The following is a 19,995-nucleotide window of genomic DNA, read 5'->3' as shown; positions in this document are numbered from 1 at the left end:
CAAAGGACAGAAGCCAAGGTTAACATCCTCTTCCCCCACCCAAATCACCCTCCTGGCCTTACTCAGGGACCCAGTGCACCCACCTAAGAACCTGATCTTGACCTACCCCCTCTCCCAACTCCAACCCCATCCCAACCAGGGCCCTTACCAGCTCGATGCCAGCCGAAGTTCATGGTCTTGGTGGCTGGCCGGGAAGACATCCACAGGGAGAAGAGGCTGATGAGCATGCTGGCGAAGTCAGTGAGCAGGTGGGCTGCGTCTGTCATGATCGCCAAACTATGTGCCAGGTACCCACCTGCAGGGGCAGGGCCAAGAGGGTGGAGGGTTCTTATCAGTTCCCCAAGGAGCCAACTTCCCACAGTGTGTCTGCAGCAGGAAAACCATGAGCTCTGGAGAAAGACAATGGATTCCAGACCTCTGCACCATTAGCTGTGTCACCACGGGCAAGTGACTTACTTTCTCTGAGCCTCAACTTCTACCATCTGTGAAATGGGATTAGCAAAATCTACGTAGAGGGTGAACGTGAAAATTGAGTTCAAATTGGGCCTGTAGGGGAATTCCCTGGCGGTGCAGTAGTTAGGACTCCCCGCTTTCACTGCGTCCTCGGAATGGATTCAATCCCTGGTCGGGGAACTAAGATCCCACAAGCCGCATGGCATGGCCAAAAACAAAAAACAAAAACAAAAAACAAAAATGGGCCTGGAAAGCATAGCAGGCACTCAGTAAATGCTCCTTCCTTCTAGGCACTCAGGTCTTCCCTGACCTACTAGTTGTGTGTGATCTTGGGCAAGCTCCTAAACCTTATGGTGCCTCAGTTTCATCATCTGTAAAATAAGGAGACTAACAGCACCCATATGCCAGTGCAAGGTTGTTGTGAGGATTACATGAGACAGTGTGCATATAAAATATGGAGCTCTTAGTATTAATACTACAGGAACATCCAGGAGAAAAGCCTTTTGGATCATCCAAACTACCCATGTGCCAATTTCATTTAATTAGCAAAAAAGTCCTTACCAACGACTTCCCCAATCATGAACAACAGGCAGAAGGCACAGGCCACACAGAGCTGGCGCCACGCCCTCTTCTTCTTGAGGTCGCAGTCACTGCCAGGACCCGTCTGGGCATGACAGTAATGGTTGCTCTTGGTAGCCAGCTCAACGGTCTGCAAGTCCAGGCCAGGTGAAGACAGAGGAATCCTGCCAGCCCCATCCTGCCACAGAGATCTGTAAGACCTGTCCAAGGAGGAAGGGTGAGGGGAGGCTCAGCTCTGAGATGGGAGCAAAGAAGGCTGACTCCAGTCTTACCTCTCTGCGGGGCCTGGTTGTTCCCATGTGCCCATTTGGAAGAAGAGCTTAAGGATACTCCAAGCTCGACAGATTCTGCGGAGTGACCAGAAGCCCCTCTTTGCAGGGGGTGCTGGGGAACAACCAGTTCAGGAGTCTTGGCTCGGCGTGTTCCCTCCTCCCCCATCCCTCCCAGGGCCTGGAGGAGGCAAAGACCTTGGGAACTGGCCAAAGGGCTGGGCCAGTCCAGCCGAGCGCGGAGAAGGAGGAGAGTTTACACTCAGGGAGAAGAGCAGATCTCCCCTTCTCACGGTCTGGGGACACCGGGCCTCCCAGGGCGGGGCTGCCCCCGGGCAAAGTGCTGGCCCCGGGGCAAGGCTCCAGGCACGCACTCCCCACTAACCCGTCAGGATCTGTGCTCAGCCACAAGAGGGGAGGGATGATCCCCGTGCCCAGGCTCCATTTCCCCTTTCCTTCCTTCACCTCATCCCACCCCTCCCGTGTGGTCCCAGTTCAAGCCGCCGTCCAAACCAACCACTGGCAGGATAGCAAATGAGGAGGTGGGTCTGATGCCACTCAAATTCCCGCCCCTCCCCAGGCTCTCGCCTTACCCGGCTCCAAGCCTGGCGTCTAACAGATGCTTCCTCTCGGTGGCCTCCATGCGGTCTCGCGCGCCCTGCCGTGTACTCCCTGGAAGTTGCGCGCGGGACGCTCCGCGGCGCGCACTCACCTGCCGGGAGGGCACTGCGCGCCTTTCCCGCCGCCCCGGCGCGTGAGCCCCTCGCCCGCCCGCTCTGCCGCGAGTTCGCTCCTGCCTGGCCGTGCCGAGACTGCCGAGGGGTCGTCCCGCTGTTGCTACCGCTGCTGCCCCCACTACGTCAGCCGTGGCGCCCCGCTCCCGCTGGCTTTACCCGGTCCCCGCTACCCCGTGTGAAGCGCGCGCGTCGTGTGCAAAAGCCCGCAGGGAAGGGGGAGGGGGCAGCTGGCGGCAAAGGGCCCCGGCATTGACCCCTAGAACCCCGTCCCCTGCGCCCCCGGGGCCCAAGGAGCCCACCTGGCCTGCGACACAAAGCCTAACCGCTCCCCTCCGCCCCCGCTCTGCTGCTTGGTGTTTCCGAGTTGGGACTAGTCTGCGCCGCCTTCCCCGGCTCGGCGCGGGGTGTGTCCCACCGAGAAGTTCTCGGGCCCCGCCTTGTAGAAATCCGCTGTGGGTCCCCTGAGAGCAGAAGTGTGGCTCCTAAACTCAGAATAAGGGCTCCGAGGCTGGGGTTGTGGCTTGCCCTCAGGAAACCACTGATCGGTTTCCACTCTCAGGCTGCAGACGCCCGAGACCCCCATGTTCTTCCGCTCAGGCCAGGGGGCTCCTGCGGGCGGGGTATGCCTGCCCTCAGGCTGGGGCGGCAGCCCTCCTTAAGACTGGTTGGCACTGACTAATGCATCCTCGCCACTGAAGCAGCGCCGGTTCCTCCCGTCTTGCGCGCTCGGATTAGATCTGGGGTGGCCGTCTTTATCTCCACCGCTGCACAGAGCAGGGTCGCGCTTCAGCAGCAGTCGCCATCTAGACAGAGCTGACACCACTACCCACACCATCCTTTCTCCACTGCCCCGCAGCAGTTCCCAGGAGCCCCAGGACGGTGCCATGCGTAGTGTTCCGCCGGTGGAAGCCGGCCGGCCCTTCCTGCCGGCTTGATGCCCCCATCCAGTTGAAGCTTCGCCGTCCCCCGGCGGTTGGGTGGGAGGAGGGGCAGGGGCCTCTGATAGGCCCTCTACCTAAAAAGAGCTTTGGGCTGGGGACCTCCCTGGCCAGTCACCCCATCATCAAGGGCCCTGGGGACCTTAGCTTGGCTATGGCCCTTCACAGAGACAAGAGACTAGGGTGTGAGCCCCTATCCCACACCCCTGGGGACAAGGAGGGGCTCCTTCAGTGTCTCCCCGACAGGAGTCATCTTGTTAGGAAACTAAGTGCAAGGAGCGAGGATGGCAGCGGCATGCCTGCCTAGATTGGGTCCCCACTGAGTACCTTTCCACCTGCTCTGGACTGAGTGTGGACAACTTTTACCGCAGGCTTCCTGGTTTTCCTGTATACTCTTAGAACCAGCAAGCTCAGCGTTACCTGGAGAAGGTGTTAGAATGCAGGTTCCAGGTCCCCGCATCAGACCAACTGAATCAGAATCTCTGGATGTAGACCCTAGGAATCGACATATTTACAAATTCTCAGGGGATTTTCCGCACAGTAAAGTCTGAGGACCTCTACATAAGCTTTTATCATCTCAGACATATACTCACCTGATCTCCCCACTAGATTTTAAGCTCTTTGAGAGCTGGGATGTATTTTATACTTCTATTACAATTTAGTTTAGCTCTGAGCACCTACTGAGCACTTAGTTAAAAGCCTGTGAATTGGATTGAAATAAAGAAGTACATAAATATAGAGCTGGTCACTTAGTCAGGTGAGAGTAAGTGAGGCAGGTGCAGCTCGCAGGGGTTTCTTGCTGGGCCATCTCAGTCGTGTTGTAGTTTCCAGCTGCCCTGTGCTCAGATTAATCTTATAATTTATTTGAGGGCAAAACATTTATGCTTTAAAAAAGTGTGTCATCTATGTCCCTCTCGTTCCCTTTAATGCAAAGCACATTGTAAATTCTCAATATGTGGCGATTTACAAATTGGATCCAGACACATATATTCATTTTATAAAAATTTTATGCCAAATTTCCCTTAAATTAATACTTTTCTAGGATGCATTTTAATTGATTTGCAAGAGTTTGACTAATTAGTTAAGACTTTGATATACTGAAAAACTGCTCCACTTGTATTCTATTCGCAGATCCCCAGAAGGTCCTCTGCTCATGACCTAGCAAGTTGCAGACCTCAACAATTTTATTCTAAAGATGTAGATTCCCCTATAAAGAAAAAAAATGTTTCCTGCCATTCCAGTTCTACAAGGATCAAGCCATTAGCTACTACAGTCGGCCACTGAGGAGAATTCAGGATGGAGAAAAAATAAGAAGTATTCTGGGCTTTGGATATACTGGCCCCTAGGTAGTTAAGATGCACATGTAATGAAAATTTTTAATGATGCCAGATTCTTGCATCTTCCCTTACATAGGAAAGCACTAAAATCATTAACTTGAGATGTCTGTTTTTTGTGATTAGCAGACTACATATTTTTCTCAGCAAAAAAAAAATTCATATATATCCTGGTTCCTCCCTTACCTCTTCGGAGCAGCTGCTTAGTAAGGACCCCAAATAAAACATAACTCACAACTTTTGTGTTGTGCATTTTTATCTTGGTCAACACCTACATTCCACAATGAATCTGATTCTGTAGGTCTGGGGAGGGGGTCTGGGAACCTATATTGTTTAAACTTCTGAGTTGAATGCTATTGTGAAATTATTGTTCATTTTTTATGGTATAAATGCTTATGATTTTGAAAAGAACCTTTATCTAAAGTATTGAAGGATAAAAGGGCATGATATCTGGGATTTGCCTTAAAATAATCCCAGTGTGGGGAGGGAGTAATGACGGAGAAGAAACAAGTGTCTGTAACTGTTGAAACTGAGTGATGAGTATGGAGGGTATGTTCTAATATTCCCTCTACTTTTCCATAAGTTTGAAATTTCCCAGAATTAAAGGTTTAAGGGAAAATAACCCTCTGGTGATTCTAAAGCAGCAGCCTATGGAACCATATTCAAGGTTCATGGACTAACCCTCTGCAACCAGTTTCCTTACAGCATGATCTTAAAAGAAACTTGTTGATCAAGAACCCTTCATACCACCCGTAAGTGTTCTGGTTTGTGTGGCAAAGTAGAGATTCCCTTATCTGCAAAGAACGGGTATCTCCCTGGAATTCAAATTTCTGACTACAGAGCCTTGACTGCCCTCCCTCCTCCCTCTGATAAGTGACAAGATAGTGGATGGACATGCCTATCTCACATGTGATCAGTAACCCGGAGAAGAAATCTGGAGCCAGAATGTGGACAGGTTGTAATCCTGATTCTTGTGATTTCAAGGTGATGAAAGCTTCTAACTTTCCGGCCTCAAATTCCTTCAGTCTTCTATAGGAGGATAATTTAGGACTATGAAGAAAAGCAAGTGTGCGATTGTTAAAAAAAGGATAGTGGTGGGACTTCCCTGGTGGTCCAGTAGAAAAACAAAAAAAAGGACAGTGGCTACCTCCAAGCAGGAGGAGGGAGACACGTGATGCGTTTCTTGGGTTTGATAAAGTTCTTTTCCTTTTCCTTTTTCTTTTTTGGCTGCACTGTGCAGCATGAGGGATATTAGTTCCCCAACCAGGGATCAAACCCGTGTCCCCTGCAGTGGAAGCTCGGAGTCTTAACCACTGGACTGCCAGGGAAGTCCCTATTATTATTTTTTTTTTTTAGTTGAAGTATAATTGGTTTACAGTGTTTAGGATGTACAGCAAAGTGATTCAGTTAAACATATAATGTTCCTTTTCTTGACCTGCTAAGTAACAGCACAGGATTTCACTATACAGTAGTTTATTTAACTCTAAAATTAGTTCTGTGCACTTGTGTGTATGTAATATGTTACACAATTTTTTTTAAAAAATTTAAGCTTCAGAATTTAAGGACTAGAAATGAAAACAAAATCTGATTACCTGAAATTCAAAGTTAAGGACTGAGTTAGCCTTGGAAAAACTCCCAGAAGTGAAAATGGACAGAGGTGTGAGGGTTTAAAACATTTTTGTAAAGTGGATTCCATAGAATGCTAGTTCTGGAGGATTTCATGTAAATGAATAAGTTGGGAAATGCTGGGTTATATAGTCAATCCACCAAGAAATATTAAGAGCTTTAAAGATCAGATGGTATTCCAAATACCGTGAACTCGATGGACCAGTAATTTGGCTAAAGTTAAACAGCTTTCATTATGGCAGGACTGCTCAGAGCCCTTAAGTTGCTACTGAGTTCTGAATGTCGAAAAGTTGGGACAGACTCTGCAGTGTTCCTCAGATTTCTAAATCCGAGGTGTCTCAGACCCAATTAACGCACCACCTCAGATTCGCTCAGCTGCACCTCTCTCCTAGCCCCTTGGCCCCTTGTTCATGGAGAGCCTGGATGCTACTTCAGCCGCGGTCATCGCCTCATCCGCTAGCACGGGTGGCTGTCTTGGCCTTCCCTGGAGTAAATCTGGGCTCCAGCAGAGCCTCCATGGTGACCACTGCGGCGGGGGCAGCAGTAGCTCTAGCACCCCTGCCGTTAGCCCTGACAGGTTTTTGTTTTGGTTTTTTTTCTTTTTTGTAATGTGAGTGTCCGACTTGAGCTTTGACTGCCATCCATTTCAAAAGAGGCAACCACTTCAGGGCTATCTCTAATAAACACCTCGCCAGCCACAGCACTAGATAGAGAGCCAGGCCGTATCTCCCCACTGAGGCTCCTTTGTTTTGGAGATCTTAGTTGATTTTGCTAACTGACCATTTGAGCCATTCGCTTTTTTTCCACTTCCCACGCTTTAAATTCCCTCTCTTATGTTCTAAATTCACCAATAAAGAGTGAGCTTTTGAAACCCTAGGCCCCCACCCTAGACCCCAATAAAAGCGGAACCCGGGCTCTTGCTTTCTCCCTCCCTCTCTCCACCCGTGAACTCACTGCATGGCCCCAGGGATGCTATGTAATTTGCAGATCTTGTAAGTAATAAACCTTTATTTTTTCAGAATTTCCTGATGGTTAGTACTTAAGGGCATCTTGAAATCATAATAAGAACTACAAGGGCCAGTCTAACCACAACATTGGTTGCTGATAGGCTGAGACTGACACAAAACACACACCCAACCCCACTGCCCCCCCCCCCAGGCTCTGCTCCACCCACCACCTGCAGGGTCAGCTGACAGGTGCCTTCTAGCTTCCCCGGCAGCTGCCCAAAGGGCCAAGTGATGCAGTGGAAGAGCAAGGGCATTAACTCTCCGGGAGGCAAACTCCAGTCCTGGGAGATGGGAGGTGGAAGAAGCCAGCAGACAGGTCTCTCCCTTCTTCCCTCTCATGAACTGTTTGAGGCGGGTTGTTCTTTGTAACCTGCTAGAAGCATCTCGCTTGGCTGAGCAAGCAGCCAGGGGTCTCCTGGTGGAGCTGTGGCCAGCTGGGTAACGCGATACTTTGTATTTGCTTCCCTCCTTTCCTGACTTGCTTCCACTTCCCTTCACTCTGGCTGCCCTAGGAATGTAGCTGAACTCAAGTGTTTACTCTTTGCCTCAGGCTCTGTTTTCTTGAGAGCCAGGAAATAAGGCATTGAACCCTTTTCTGGAGGGTCCTCTCAGGGCCAGTTTTCCACACAGTTCTCATTGGGAAATGCGGGTTTAAAGGACAACTTCTTCGGTGGGATAGAAACCTTGGCTTGCCGTCACTGCCTTCTTCCTGCTGCACTCTTCCTATCAGGCCTTCTGTCCGTCTACCCTGAACTGTCCTCTGAAAAAAAGGCTGAATGAAACCCCAGCTCTTTTGGTAATAAAGGGAAGAAAGCGCTGTGCATTTATTGAAACAACATGGAACACGAACTCAGTCGCTGTCCCTTATGTCAGGAATAGACACTGAAATACAGCACCTTATCCTTTCCTAGGTCTGTGAGTGCTACGGAGCCCCTCCCACCAAGGAGAGGAAGTGGGTGGCTGTATCAACCTGGCTTCTTTCGCTTCTTTACAATAATCGTCCATCACACGATGACCAGGCATTATCATACAAAAGTTCCTTTACAAAAAGCACCAAATTGGCATACGTATACAAGTATATACAAAAATCACATTTTAAAAATGTACAAAATATTCCATTTTGCACCAACGTAGAAAAGTATCCAGTGTGGTTGTTTCAAGCACGTTTCCAACTCTGGTTCATGACGCTGGACACAGCGGTGAGGTCCTGCTCCTGGTTCCTGCTCTCTGAGCAGAGAGAAGACACACCTCCCCATTGCCCCTCCGGGGGCCCTGACCCCTCCCACCCTGGGCCTGTCACCAAGGTAGCTGGGCCCATCCCCACCCTCCCCAGTCTCTCTGCATCTAGACGGTCTCTCCCTCATCCATCTCCTTACTGGTGTCCTGAAAAAAAAGACGAAGAAACACAAGATGGGATAGGGCCTCAGGAGGATCCAGGGCTTACCAGGATGCAGTGACAAAATTATCAGACTCCAATTCCTGCCTGGCCTCTTCCGTTTAAAATTGCAATAGAATTTAGCTGCCTAAATGCTATGGATTTCAGATCCAATGCAAAAGACTCTAGAAGGCTACTCTGTGTTTTTTAGCTGGATTGGAATTTAGTTCCAATAATAACTTGAATTGAAAAATAATAACATTAGCAAACATGACGTTTCTATGTGCCAGACACTGTGTTAAATGATTACCTAATTTAGTCCTGATTACAGTCTAATCTTTTGAGGTCAGTACTGGTATACCGCCTTGCAAAGATGAGTACGTCAAGATTCAGAAAAGTCGTGAACTGCCCAAGAACACACCGCTAGTCCATGGTAAAGCTGTGATTCAGAACCCAGGCCCTTAACTGTACTCTGTCAGGTTGGGAAACTCAGATACCTATGGGGCCAGGTGACATGAATGGGTCAAGCAGGCAGGCTGACAGTGGTGGGGCTGGGCAAACTAGCAAATGGATGTCCCATCCAAAGGAGGCAACTGCTTCCCAGAGCCAGCTCTCTGAGACTAGGGAGAAGGGCAAGCCCAGCGTTGTTAGCTCTTTCCAAATTTTGACAGGGTGAAAATCCAAAGTCTTAGTTGAACTCTTCTTTTAAAAGAAAACAAAAACAAAACATCCTTTTAAAAAAATCTACTAATTTAAAAAATGTTGACAACTAATTTTTAAAATTTTGAACATTGGGCCTAGCCTGCCTTGTGGGTGCTCTCTTTTGCCTCTGTTACGCTGTGTCACTTTGTGTTTAGGAAGGTCATTTAGATGTAAAATGGGAGCTTTTTATTATGAATAGTTTGGGGGAGTTCTCTAAGAGTAAAGGGAACACGACTTTACCTTAACAGGTTTAAAAGCCCTACAGGGAACAAGAAACATCACCCCACCGTCAAGCACAGCACTTTGCACTCAGTAGGGATCTCATGTTGTCACTGAATGAACGAACGAATGAAAGGAGGGAGACGGATTTCTCACCTTCTTCCCTCCCCTCTGTGGACTCTTCCTCTTCCTGATTTTCTTCTTCAATAAACTCCTCCTCTTCCTCACCTGTGTGTGACAAAGAACAATTGCATTAGGTTGGGGCTGGTGTCTCAGAGGAGAGGCTCAAAGGAGATCCAGGCTGGAGACAGCACCCGTTCCATAACCAGTCGGGGTCCAGCGGCCACGCGGTGACATCACTGGCCGAGGAGGTGATGGGCTTGTGTCCTCCTTCCCCAACCTCCTCCTTTCTTCCCACACCCTTCCAAGCGAGGGAGGCTCAAGACCTCCTTTTTCCAGTCGCAGCAGCAGCAGCAGCATCTGTCACTTGACCTGCCTGCGACTGGAGGGACCTTTGGGGAAGCACACTGTGTACCGCTGCACATTTCTCAGACAGGTCAACTTTACCTGGGGAAAATGGGACAAAAACGCCTTGATTCTCAGGGAGCAGAATCCTTATTCTGAAGGAGTCTGCTCAGCCTTTGAAATCTGCTTGCCTAGCGCTCCTTCTTCAGTTTTCCGCATTCCTTAGCCTACAGAGGCGTGGAAGTGAGGCGTGAAGCCCTTCTGGGGCCACCTGCTCCTTAGGTGTCCGAAACTGAGCCTCAGACAGTGACTGTGCCGCAACCTTTGTGCTCACTCTCCCATCCTGGGGTATCGCCTTCAAGCTCTACTCACAGGGAACGTGTCCCTTCCCCACCCCCTCTCTCAAGCCACTTCCTTAAGCCTTTGGGGGCCCTGAGGGGTCACTACAGACTCAGAGCATTTGTCAAGAGTATCTGGGGAGAGGCTTGAAAGAGTTAATTCCTCCAAACTGACAATTGGGATCTGTGCATAACCCAGGGAACGGTTTTGTGGTGGTTTAACCATTATCACAACTTACTACTCATAGCAGCATTTGCTGAGAACTTACTATGTGCCAAGTGCTTCCTTGTGCTAAGGACTGTACACGCACTGCCTCATAAAATCCCCAGAAGGCCCTCGGTGGAATCTGCGCGGGGTTACTTACTGGTATGTGGCCTCTGCAAGTCTCTCACCTTTCCTTGGTTTTATTGCCTCAGTTACAAAATGGAGATGACAAGAGAACTACCTCTTAAAGTTGTTGTATTAAACAACAAAATTCACGTCCAGGGCTCAGTGCCCCAGATATAGAAAGTTCTCGATAAATGGTAGCTGTGGGTACTCTCCCCATTTATCCATGAGGGCACGGAGGCTCAGGGAGATTACTGAAGGCAGTGCAGATAGTCACAATGTCGGACTGTTCACATAGTATGATCCACTCTTGAATATCTTCGCTTAGGGAGGGTGACGGTGGAGCAGATGCTCTACAGCAGTGGATACACCCGAGTCCGTTGACATCTCAGCTTTGGGATGCATTTTGTCCTTACCCAAGAATAGAGTATATTTGGGCTTCTGGGAACAGATTTAACACATCAGAGTCTGAAAGCTTGCAGGAGAGCAGATGCAGGAGGTGCCAAGAAGCTTTTCTCTTTCTCTTGCCAGCCCACTCACAGTTCTTCCCTGTTCCTGAACAACCTCTACCCCTCTTTCTTTCTCTCAGCAGATCATTGGAGCATCACCTCTCAGACAAATGCAACATTCAGCAGAATTGGATCCGCCCTCCCTTTCTTCATCGCTAACTAGCTATCTTTCAACTGTGTAACCTTGAGCAAACTATCAAAATCTTTGTTCTCCATCTGGTTGCCTCATTTTCTCTTATAATTTTTCCTTTATTATTGTTATGGTTATATTGTTACAATTATTATATGCACGTTATGGAAGAGTAATCACAAACAGAAGCAAGGACAGAATATAGATGAATTAAGGTACCTGAGCGTCCGCGATTATAGCAAGAAGCTAAAGCCAAGACTAGCTTTAGGCAATAACTAGTGTATGTCCAGCATCTTACAAAGGCTTCTGAAGCAATATCTTATTTCTTGCAACAGCATCATTCGGTGGTCATTGTCAGGAGGCCCATTTGTTACCTAAGTTTTTTTTTTTTTAACATCTTTATTGGGGTATAATTGCTTTACAATGGTGTGTTAGTTTCTGCTTTATAACAAAGTGAATCAGTCATACATAAACATATGTTCCCATATGTCTTCCCTCTTGCGTCTCCCTCCCTCCCACCCTCCCTATCCCTGTTACCTAAGTTTAAAGTTAGGAAATGAAGCTCCTAACTTCAGAGGCGGAGGGAGCCTCCAAAAGGCCACACGGATGAGAAGTGGTAGAATCGGATTTGACCTTAGGTCTGCCTGACTCCAGTTGCCAAGCTCTTTCTATTGCCCCAGGTTCCTCCCTAACGCAGAGCCATACATAATTAATTGAGCAACAATTATGTACCAGGCACTGTGGTGGGCTCTGGGCTCATCCAGAAGTTGGCTGTATGAATTTAACTGATATCTGGGCGTCTTTGCTAGTGTATCTGCCTCTATGTGGGGCTCAGTGGGAGGGAAGCTGATTTTGGGGGAAAATAGTCCCTTACCTGTCTCAAAGTCGATGGCCCTCAGGGTGTCTGCTATGTGCTCTAAGTCCAAAGTAAAGTAGTCCATGTTTTCAAAGCCCTGCTCTATCTTCCCCAGTTGGCAACCCTTGGACGCTTCCACAATGCTGTAGGGGAGAGAGAAAAAGGGGTGGGGTGGGAGCACAGTGAGATCTCTGGCCTCAGAGAAGGAAGGAGTTGTTTTAGCCCTAACTTATACCAGCGTGCCTGCTTGTGCCCACACGACTCCCCCTGGAGGATGGAGTATTTCCTCTCCAGTCACAAGCAGAACGGATGGTCCAAGAAAGCAGGGGTGCAAAGGCCAGGAAAGCTATCCTGGGGTGAGACCCTCCCAGCAGACCTAATGCAAAGGACGAGGCCCTCTGGACAGAAGTCAGAGGCCCTGAAGGGAGCTGGGGCCTTGGATCATAGCCCCGGAGAGACACTGACCTTCTGATGAGTTGCTTGGCACTCTGTGGGGGAAAAGAAAGAGCAAAGGGTTAGGACTGCGGAAAGGGTAGCCCCAGGAAATTAGCAAAACCAGTGACTGGGCTCTGCAGATGGGCACTTGCTGCCGTTCCCTAGCCCAGCTGTGACCCGCTCCTGAGTTTCAGCAGAACACAACTTGGATTTTCCCTCTGTCCATCGTCTGCACACATCTTGCTCATCATCCTAGAACCCTCCCATTGTCCTGGCAGGAAGCTTGGATTCTAGGAGTATCAGTCTAAACCCTCTTAAACTCTGAAATCTTCAAGATGAGAATGATACCTAATCACCTTTTTATACCCAATGGATAGCACAAAGCCTGGCCCACAGTACGTGCTTAGGAAATTTGTATTGAACTTTACTCTTCCTTCACAAAATCTTATAGCTGATCTTTTTATGTCTCCCCCAAGAAGCTCTTCTAGGGTAGGGCTGTGTCTCGTTCATCTGTGTCTCCACCTCAGTGGCTGGCCTCTGGCAGGTGCTCAATTAATCGTCTCTTCGTGGACACTGTATTTTGCCGCTTGCAAAGCCATTTCACAAACATCCTTTTATATGATCCTCATAAAATCAGTTAAGAGGAAAGAAGGTAGGAACTGTTACATGCTCATTTACAGATGAGAGACTGAGGCTTGGAGAGCATTAAATGACTTGCCCAAGGGCAAGTTCTTTGGTGATCAGGGATGAAGCACGACTTGACCCTCAGACAGGGCTGTGGAGCTGAAGTGCCCACACCCTCCCGGTCCTGCTCACCGAGAGGAAGATGGCCCCGCCAGGCTCGTCCAGGGACTGGATGGCTGTCTCCACCAGCTTGCTGGACTTCTCCAGTTGCTGCCGGTATTGCTGGATGAGGGCCTCGTGGAAGCTGAGCTTCTCCTCCTGCTCTCGCGTGACCCGCTGCAGCAGCTCACTCTTCTTCTCGTCCAGGATGGCGTACAGCACGTCGAACTTCCGGCTCAGCTCTTCCTTCACCTGGTGACTGTTCTCCTGGGGACAGAAATCTTGGAGTCACATCCTGCGGGCCCTCCATCCTATCCCCAATGCTTCTTTCTTGGGATGGGTGTGCTGGGAATAAAAAGTCTGAAGCTGGGGGAGATTGACTGCACCCCCATTTCACAGAACACGAAATGAAGCCTTAGCAAGAAGAAAGCTTTTGCTAAGGTTCCCCAGCCACTTAGCACACCAGTAACATTTGGAGGCTGGGGTCATGGAGAAAGCTACACCTTTCGTCAAAAGTAGAGACTCTGGGCTTCCCTGGTGGCGCAGTGGTTGAGAGTCCGCCTGCCGATGCAGGGGACGCGAGTTCGTGCCCCGGTCCGGGAAGATCCTACATGCCGCGGAGCGGCTGGGCCCGTGAGCCATGGCCGCTGAGCCTGCGCATCCGGAGCCTGTGCTCCACAACGGGAGAGGCCACAACAGTGAGAGGCCCGCGTACCGCAAAAAAAAAAAAAAAAAAAAAAAAAAGTAGAGACTCTAAGGTCAGATGGGATATGTATGTGGGCCTCCCCAAGTCACAATCTTCCTCCCATTTTAGGACCAAGACCAGATTTGGGAAGCTCTGCATCATTTGGTCATCTGAGAGGTGGAGAAGCTGCTCCTCCCCTAGTGGCCTCCACATTGAGGCTTCCTTCTGTCCAACACTGATGCTAATCTTCGTTTCCTTACCTATAAAGAAGGTATAATAATAGCATCTCATCAGACTGGGGGCTCTACTATCCTCTGTCAGACCGGGAGCCCCTCCCAGTTATTACGTTGTTACGTTATTATGTTGTTACGGGTAATAACAACATCCCTCTTCCTTCCTTTAAACCTATCCTTCACACAACTCTTTTGTCCACCAGAAACGTAATGATCCCTTTCCCCCATCTCATTTCCAGGTCCCCACAAGGGGAGATGGAAAATCATGGGTGCTTTTGCAGGGATAGAAAAGTTGCCTTCTGCCTCTACAGCCTTGCTACTCAAAGTGTAGTCCATGGACTAGCAACTTGGGCAAATCCTGGGAGCTTGTTAGAAAAGCAGAATCTCATGCCTCATTCTAGACCTACTGAATCAGAACTTGAATTTGAACAAGGTCCCAGGGTGGTTTGCGCGCACATTCGAGTCTGAGAAGCTTTAGGCTACAGCACGCTGGAGAACAATGTTCTAAAAGCTACTAGTGCTGAACAAATGCTGGGAATTATTGGTGGGACACTGCCTGAAGTCAGGGACCTGGTCTGTCTTGCTCACCGCCACATCCTCAGCACCTCTGGCTGAGCCTGACACACAGCTGTCCTCGGGAAGCGTTTGTTGAATGGGTGGATGAATTGATTAGTCAGTCCCTCCCCCACCATCCCTGCTTGAACACCCCAGAGACGAAGCTGCACTGGGAGGCTTCGAACCCCTCACCTTGGTCTTCCCCTCACCTTGGTCACTCGACAGGAGTCCTCCAGCTGAGTGATGATGGTCTGAACACGGTCATTCCCTGCTACCAGCATGGAGATACAGTTATTCAGCTCAGTCTAGACGGGAGGAAGGGGTGGGGGATCAGGAGAAGAGAGACAAAAATAGTCTCAGGGCCTGCCCTCTGGGGCGTGGCAGCAAAACAGCACCCTCACTCCCCTCTCTGCTAGAAAGAGCCTCTTTCTGAGGTACAGCTCAGCTCCAGAGCAGAAAATATCAGAGAGATACTGCATCCCTCATTTTACAGATGAGGCCCAGAGAGGGGAAATGAGCTGCCCAAAATACACAGCAATGTGCTGGCAGAGGAGGGGCTTGTTTCTAGGAATGGAGGGATCCATAAAAGAAAGAGGTTGGAGAGTTCTAGAAGAGAGACATCAAGAGAAGAGTAGGAGGGGGGGAGGAAAGAGTATAGAAAGGGCAGCCATTGCTTACTTCATGTGCAGCATGGCGGGGCTCCCACAGGCCCAGAGGCCCGGGGAGAGGACTCTCAGCTGCCTCCTGCTGCAGAGGGATCCAGGGAGAGGTGACCAGCACAGGAAGGGGTATCTGGGACCCAAACCACACTGGGTGGTAGAAGTCGTGGCCAGAGAGGGCCCTGGTGGCCTGGCCCTGGGACCTGCCCTCTCTCTTGGGGCCACACCCAGATGCTCTCAAGTGGCTCTAAGTATAACTCATGAGTTCAGCCACCTCCCCAGGGAAGGCAAGGGCTGCTGGCCCTGTGGGCAGGAAGTCCCTCCAGGGTGACTATTCCCGAAAGGCCAGCTCAGCAGATCTATAGGGATCAAATCCACATCCTGAATCATATGTCCAGCAGGCTCGGGCTGGGGGTGGAAGTAGCTCAGGTCAGCACCTTTTGTCCCTGGAAGACACTCTGCAGTGGGGCCACCTCGCAGGCCTTGTGGACCCCAAACACCTTGCACATGGAGCACGTGGGCACCTCACACGTGAGGCAGTAGATGTTGATTTTCTCATCTTCGTGCTCCTTGCACATGGGGTGGTTGCCTTTCTGCAGGGGCCGACTGAAGTGGAGAAGAGTCATAAGTCACGAGGTGGGAGTCTCGAGTCCCTGTCTCCTCCCCCAGCCCCAGGAGGCCACCCCAGATCCATGACCCAAGCTCTCAGTGGTGGGCTGTCCCAAACCCTTTTCTTTCCATCCTCTGAGGACCCAGGACCAGGGAAGCCAATGACACCAAGACTAGGATTCAAAGTCCAGTGATGGAGTTGGCCCTAGGCCTTGCCAGTACAGGACATGGGAAGGATTGCAGAATCCCAGAGTCATTTTGAGACATTTTCAAGAAGAGGAAACTGGGTCCCAGAAAGGTGAATTGACTTGCCCAAGGTCACCCAGCAAGTCAGGGCATGGGAGGCTAGAGTTCATTTGCTCTAATTATAGTCCCCATGCTCTTGGGTACAGCAGGCTGGGCTCTGAGCAAAGCAATTTATATTCATGGCCTCATTGAATTCTATATTTAATCCACCAGACTGTAGTCTCCATCAAAGCCGGGAAACTTGCCTAGTCCCTTCACCCCCTGAATCTGCAGTGTACAGTGCCTGGCATGGAGAAGGTGGTAATTAAATACAGGTAGAAAGAATAAATCCTTAAGCATGCCATGAAGGCGCCCCGAGGCTCTGAGACAGAGGCATTATGTGTGCCCCAAGTCACACAACTAGAACATGGGCAACGCAGGGCCATCCAATGGCCCAGCACAAGCCTTGATTTCCAGTCCGAGATTCTTTCCAGGATCCAGAATCGCTTCTTTCTGTTTCCCCCCAAACACACACTCTTAGGATGACTTTCTCCCTTTGTCTCTCTCTCTCCTTTTAGGGCCTCTGGCATGTTTTCTGTGTTTCTCTCAGGGTCACTTCCTCCCCGAGATTCCATTTTTTGGGTCTAGGTCTTACTGCCCCAGCTAACTATACACTCATTTAGAGCCAAGAGCACATCTACACACCTCTGCTTTCCCAGCCCCTAACACAGCAGGCAGCTCAGAATGACTGTCCCCCATCATGTCGGTGCCTCCCCTCCAAAGAACCTTGCATGGCCGATCACACCCTTGGCATTTTTGTCCCCTCAGGGTCTTAAATAGGCCCCTTTCCAGACTTACCTTTTTGCATCTTTTAGCCCAGGGTCCCCCCATGCTGGCAGGGCTCTCCCTTTGCCACCTGTCTCTATCCCCTGGGAAGGGAGCTCTGGGGTGGCAGTAGGTGCAAAGGTGAGGCAAGATCCTGAGGGTCTGGTACTTGTGTCCTCTGTCATCCCAGTTGCCTATCCTCCCAGCCCCAGGCGCCAACATCGGGGTTCAAATCCAGATTGTTCTGCCACTTACTCATTGTGACCTTGGACAAATGATTTCACCTCTCTGAGCCTTGGTTTCATCCCAGAGCTACTGGGATCATGGCAGGAATTGTCTGTACTGAATGTGCAGTGCCTGGCACAGAGCAGACCCTCAATAACTATCGTCATCATTCAACTCTGTGGAAAGGCCTTGACAACATGCTCTTCCTAGGTCGACACTGGGTGGGCTACTATTCTGGTGCAATATTGATTTTATTATTATTATTATCATGATCAACGATATCATTGCATTTTTGTAGTGTTGAACTCTAGCTACATAAGAGGCAGTAGCGGTTAAGAATGTTCACTGGGCAGTCAGTCAGACAGGCTCCCTCTCAGCTTCACCACTTGCTAGCTGAGTGGCCTAGGACAAACCTCTGATCCTTTCAGAGCCTCCATTTCCTCGTCAGAAAATGAGGGTAAGAATCGTTTACAGGATTACTGTGAGAATTAAACAGGGATAATGCGCGGAAAATACTTAGTGCAGTGCCTGCACACAGTAGCTGCTCAATAAATATTTGATCTCTTTAACATTTCCCATCAAAATCCTACATGACAGTCACACTAACAAATCTTACTGTCCCTTTCTGGACACAGGGGAAAAGGAGGCCCAAAGACTTACCCAGTATTCTACACTGCATGAGTAACAGAGTCAGAGTAGCAAACACAGTTCTCAGGTCAGAGCTTTCTCAGGCGAGGACTGGTCTGTCACCTTTTTGGGGGGCCAGACGTTGCCTGTAGGCAGGCACTTGGTGAAGGTTTGGGACCACAAGGGCCATGAGGTCAGCAGCCTGGAAGTTTTGTCGGGATGTCCTGATTTGTAGAGATCTCCCTGGTGGCTGTGTCTCTCCCCAGGTTGAGGCCCAACACTGTACAACTTCGACCACGCACAAATTCTGCCTGAGAATGAGTGGCTATTTCACAAATAGGGAGCCTTGGAGCTAGATGGACTGGGCCCAGTCCCAGCAATTCTACTTGGGTAATTGACTTCACCTCTTTGAGCCTCAGCTTCCTCATCCATGAAACAGGGATGATGAAAGCCATGCTGACCCATAGGATTGTCACGAAGCAGCAGCAGGAAGCATTCTCGCGCTGGTGTTATCACTATAGAGAAACTGGCTATGTTCTCACTGGGTGACTTCTCTGCTTATCAGGGCCACTTAGCTGGCTCCAGTGCCTCTCTCTCCCTCTTACATCTCATCTTTCCCCTGGTTTCTGTCTCAGTATCTTCCAGGAGGACAGCTTAACGTCTGCATCCCCTCCCATTCACTGGGTGACACCAAAAGCCAGGGCTGCGGGATACGGTGAGCCTCCGTTCCTGCCTGGGGAAGAGGGAGATGGCTCTCTGGATTGGCTCGCATAGCTCTTCCAGCTAGGGGACTGGATCCTGAGCAGATGAAGGAGGATGGGGCCTTGGAGAGCTGGGCTCAGAGGATGAGCTGGGGAGAGGGGATGGCCTCCCAGCTGCAGGGTGAACTGACCTGCAGCACTCCTGCTTGTAGATATCAATGATGTTCTCCACCAGCAGATTCCTCTGCAGGCCGTACACTCCATGACGGTCCATGATCACTTCATGGCGGCAGGAGGGGCATCGGAAACGGCTTCCAGACATGGACACTGAGCCACCCCGGTTGGCCCAGTAGGGATTTGCAGCCTGCTGGTGACAAGGGCAGAGGTGAGGCCTGGGCTCCCTCCTCAACTCCTTCCCTTTCTGACCTCCGACTATCCTTCCCCCTGCTCACCCCAAGATGACTTAAAGCCCCCTATCCTGAAATGAGAGAACCAGCCTCCTTACACAGGGAGCACCTGAGAAGTAACCAAGCAATCAACAGGTTTGGAGGTCAGCAGACCTAGGCTCAAGTCACAGTAATTCTCTGAATGACTTCAGGCGAGCAACTTTTTCTCTCCAAGCCTCAGTTTGCCCATTTATGAAATGGGCATATAATTAGAGCCAGCTCCTAGGGCTGCTAGTTTAAAGAAAAAACAGTGAGAGATCATTCTGTAAAGTGCTTCTGGGGAACTTTGAGGCCTGCCTCCCAACCAGGATGCACATCGCTCCCATTCTTTCCTTAGAGAGATGAAGTCCCTCCTGCACCACATTATAGAGGGGACAGCGTCAAAGGGGAAGATGCCTCTATGGCTCAGTGCCTCTCGGCCACCCTCCTCCTAAAACTCTGGGCACCCTGCCACATTGGAGCTGGCTCCAGCCCCCAGGGTCTGGTTTCTCTCCCCTCTCCGCCTGTCTCTCCCACTTATCACTTGAGGCTTTTGGAATCCTGATTGGAGAGTCAACTGCGGTGCTCAGGACAGGGGTGGAGTAGCTACAGGCAGGGTGGGGAGGGGAAATGTACGTCATGGAGAAGGAATGGGGCAGCCAGAGCTGCTTCCCTACCCGCCTCGGCCCCTTCCAGAGGCCTCTGCAGGGGTTCACTTCAGAGGGGGGTAAAACAGCCCCAGTTTGGAAGGGTCCTGGGCTAAGAGAGAAGTTTTCTTTTAGTTTTCACTGCAGGAAAACTGAGTAGCTGAGGCCCCAGTTCTAGGCCATGCCCAGCACTGACCTGGAAGATGTCACAGGCACACTTCCGGCAGAGGTTGTGTTGACATGGCAAGATGACCACTGGCTTGGTAAACATCTCCAGGCAGATGGGGCAGATCAGCTGCTTCTCCAGGTTCTCCATGGGGTTCCCATCCTGGATCAGGCTTGACTTATAATCCATACTGTCAGGAGACGTGGGGACCCACCTGGCTCTCTCCTTCACCTGCCTCGCTCTAAGCAGATCTGGGGTCTTGCCTTTGTCACAGAATACCCGCCTGGAGCCTCTTTGCCTTCTTCTCCTGGAGCCCAAATTCTCCCTTGG

General features: G+C 50.1%; 2 protein-coding genes and 1 long non-coding RNA gene across 12 annotated transcripts in view; 1 reads left to right on the top strand and 2 right to left on the bottom strand.

Annotated features, from left to right (window-relative positions):
• SLC30A2 (solute carrier family 30 member 2) overlaps positions 1-2,436 on the bottom strand; it is a 36,785-nt gene extending 34,349 nt beyond the window's left edge. For 3 of the 9 annotated variants that reach the window (XR_004522194.2, XR_012326868.1, XM_033840618.2), the window contains exons 1-3: positions 1,895-2,412; positions 1,015-1,232; positions 149-295 (exon numbers count right to left, since the gene is read on the bottom strand). Coding sequence is in view for 6 of the 9 variants with exons in the window: in XM_033840618.2 (XP_033696509.1) it covers positions 149-295; positions 1,015-1,232; positions 1,895-1,944 (415 nt within the window). In the remaining 3 variants the exon portion in view is untranslated. Of the gene's footprint in view, positions 1-148; positions 296-1,014; positions 1,233-1,894 lie in introns of all 9 variants that reach the window. The other 6 variants (XM_033840616.2, XM_073793882.1, XR_012326869.1 and 3 more) reach the window with 5 other exon arrangements.
• On the top strand, positions 1,227-4,547 carry LOC109550436 (uncharacterized). The gene is made up of 2 exons (XR_002176961.3): positions 1,227-1,843; positions 4,108-4,547. It is a non-coding gene; the product is annotated as an uncharacterized lncRNA (long non-coding RNA).
• A 3,653-nt stretch (positions 4,548-8,200) lies between these two features.
• On the bottom strand, positions 8,201-19,995 carry TRIM63 (tripartite motif containing 63). 2 transcript variants are annotated; one of them, XM_073793821.1, is made up of 9 exons: positions 19,696-19,995; positions 18,619-18,791; positions 15,653-15,821; positions 14,766-14,861; positions 13,117-13,350; positions 12,331-12,353; positions 11,884-12,008; positions 9,396-9,467; positions 8,201-8,326 (listed from the first exon to the last, which is right to left on the bottom strand). In XM_073793821.1, the coding sequence occupies exons 1-9, from the start codon at positions 19,852-19,854 to the stop codon at positions 8,316-8,318; spliced, it is 1,062 nt and encodes a 353-aa protein (XP_073649922.1). In that variant the 5' UTR covers positions 19,855-19,995; the 3' UTR covers positions 8,201-8,315. The 2 variants fall into 2 exon arrangements, with proteins under 2 accessions (XP_073649922.1, XP_073649919.1); XM_073793818.1 differs by lacking the exons at positions 8,201-8,326; positions 9,396-9,467 and having other exon boundaries at positions 11,678-12,008.

This window comes from Tursiops truncatus, chromosome 1, assembly GCF_011762595.2.
Source record: "Tursiops truncatus isolate mTurTru1 chromosome 1, mTurTru1.mat.Y, whole genome shotgun sequence".
Classification (NCBI taxonomy): Eukaryota; Metazoa; Chordata; class Mammalia; order Artiodactyla; family Delphinidae; genus Tursiops; species Tursiops truncatus.
The sequence above is the reverse complement of the archived record's forward strand: the minus strand, read 5'-3'. Positions and strand labels throughout refer to the sequence as shown.

Coding starts and splice junctions, on each gene's coding strand:
- TRIM63 (XM_073793818.1), bottom strand. CDS start 19,854: ATGGATTATAAGTCAAGCCTGATCCAGGATGGGAACCCCATGGAGAAC. Junction 14,862..15,652: donor GTGTCTTCCAGGGACAAAAG/GTGCTGACCTGA, acceptor CCTCCCGTCTAG/ACTGAGCTGAATAACTGTAT. Junction 12,354..13,116: donor GCGGGGCCATCTTCCTCTCG/GTGAGCAGGACC, acceptor TTTCCCCCACAG/AGTGCCAAGCAACTCATCAG.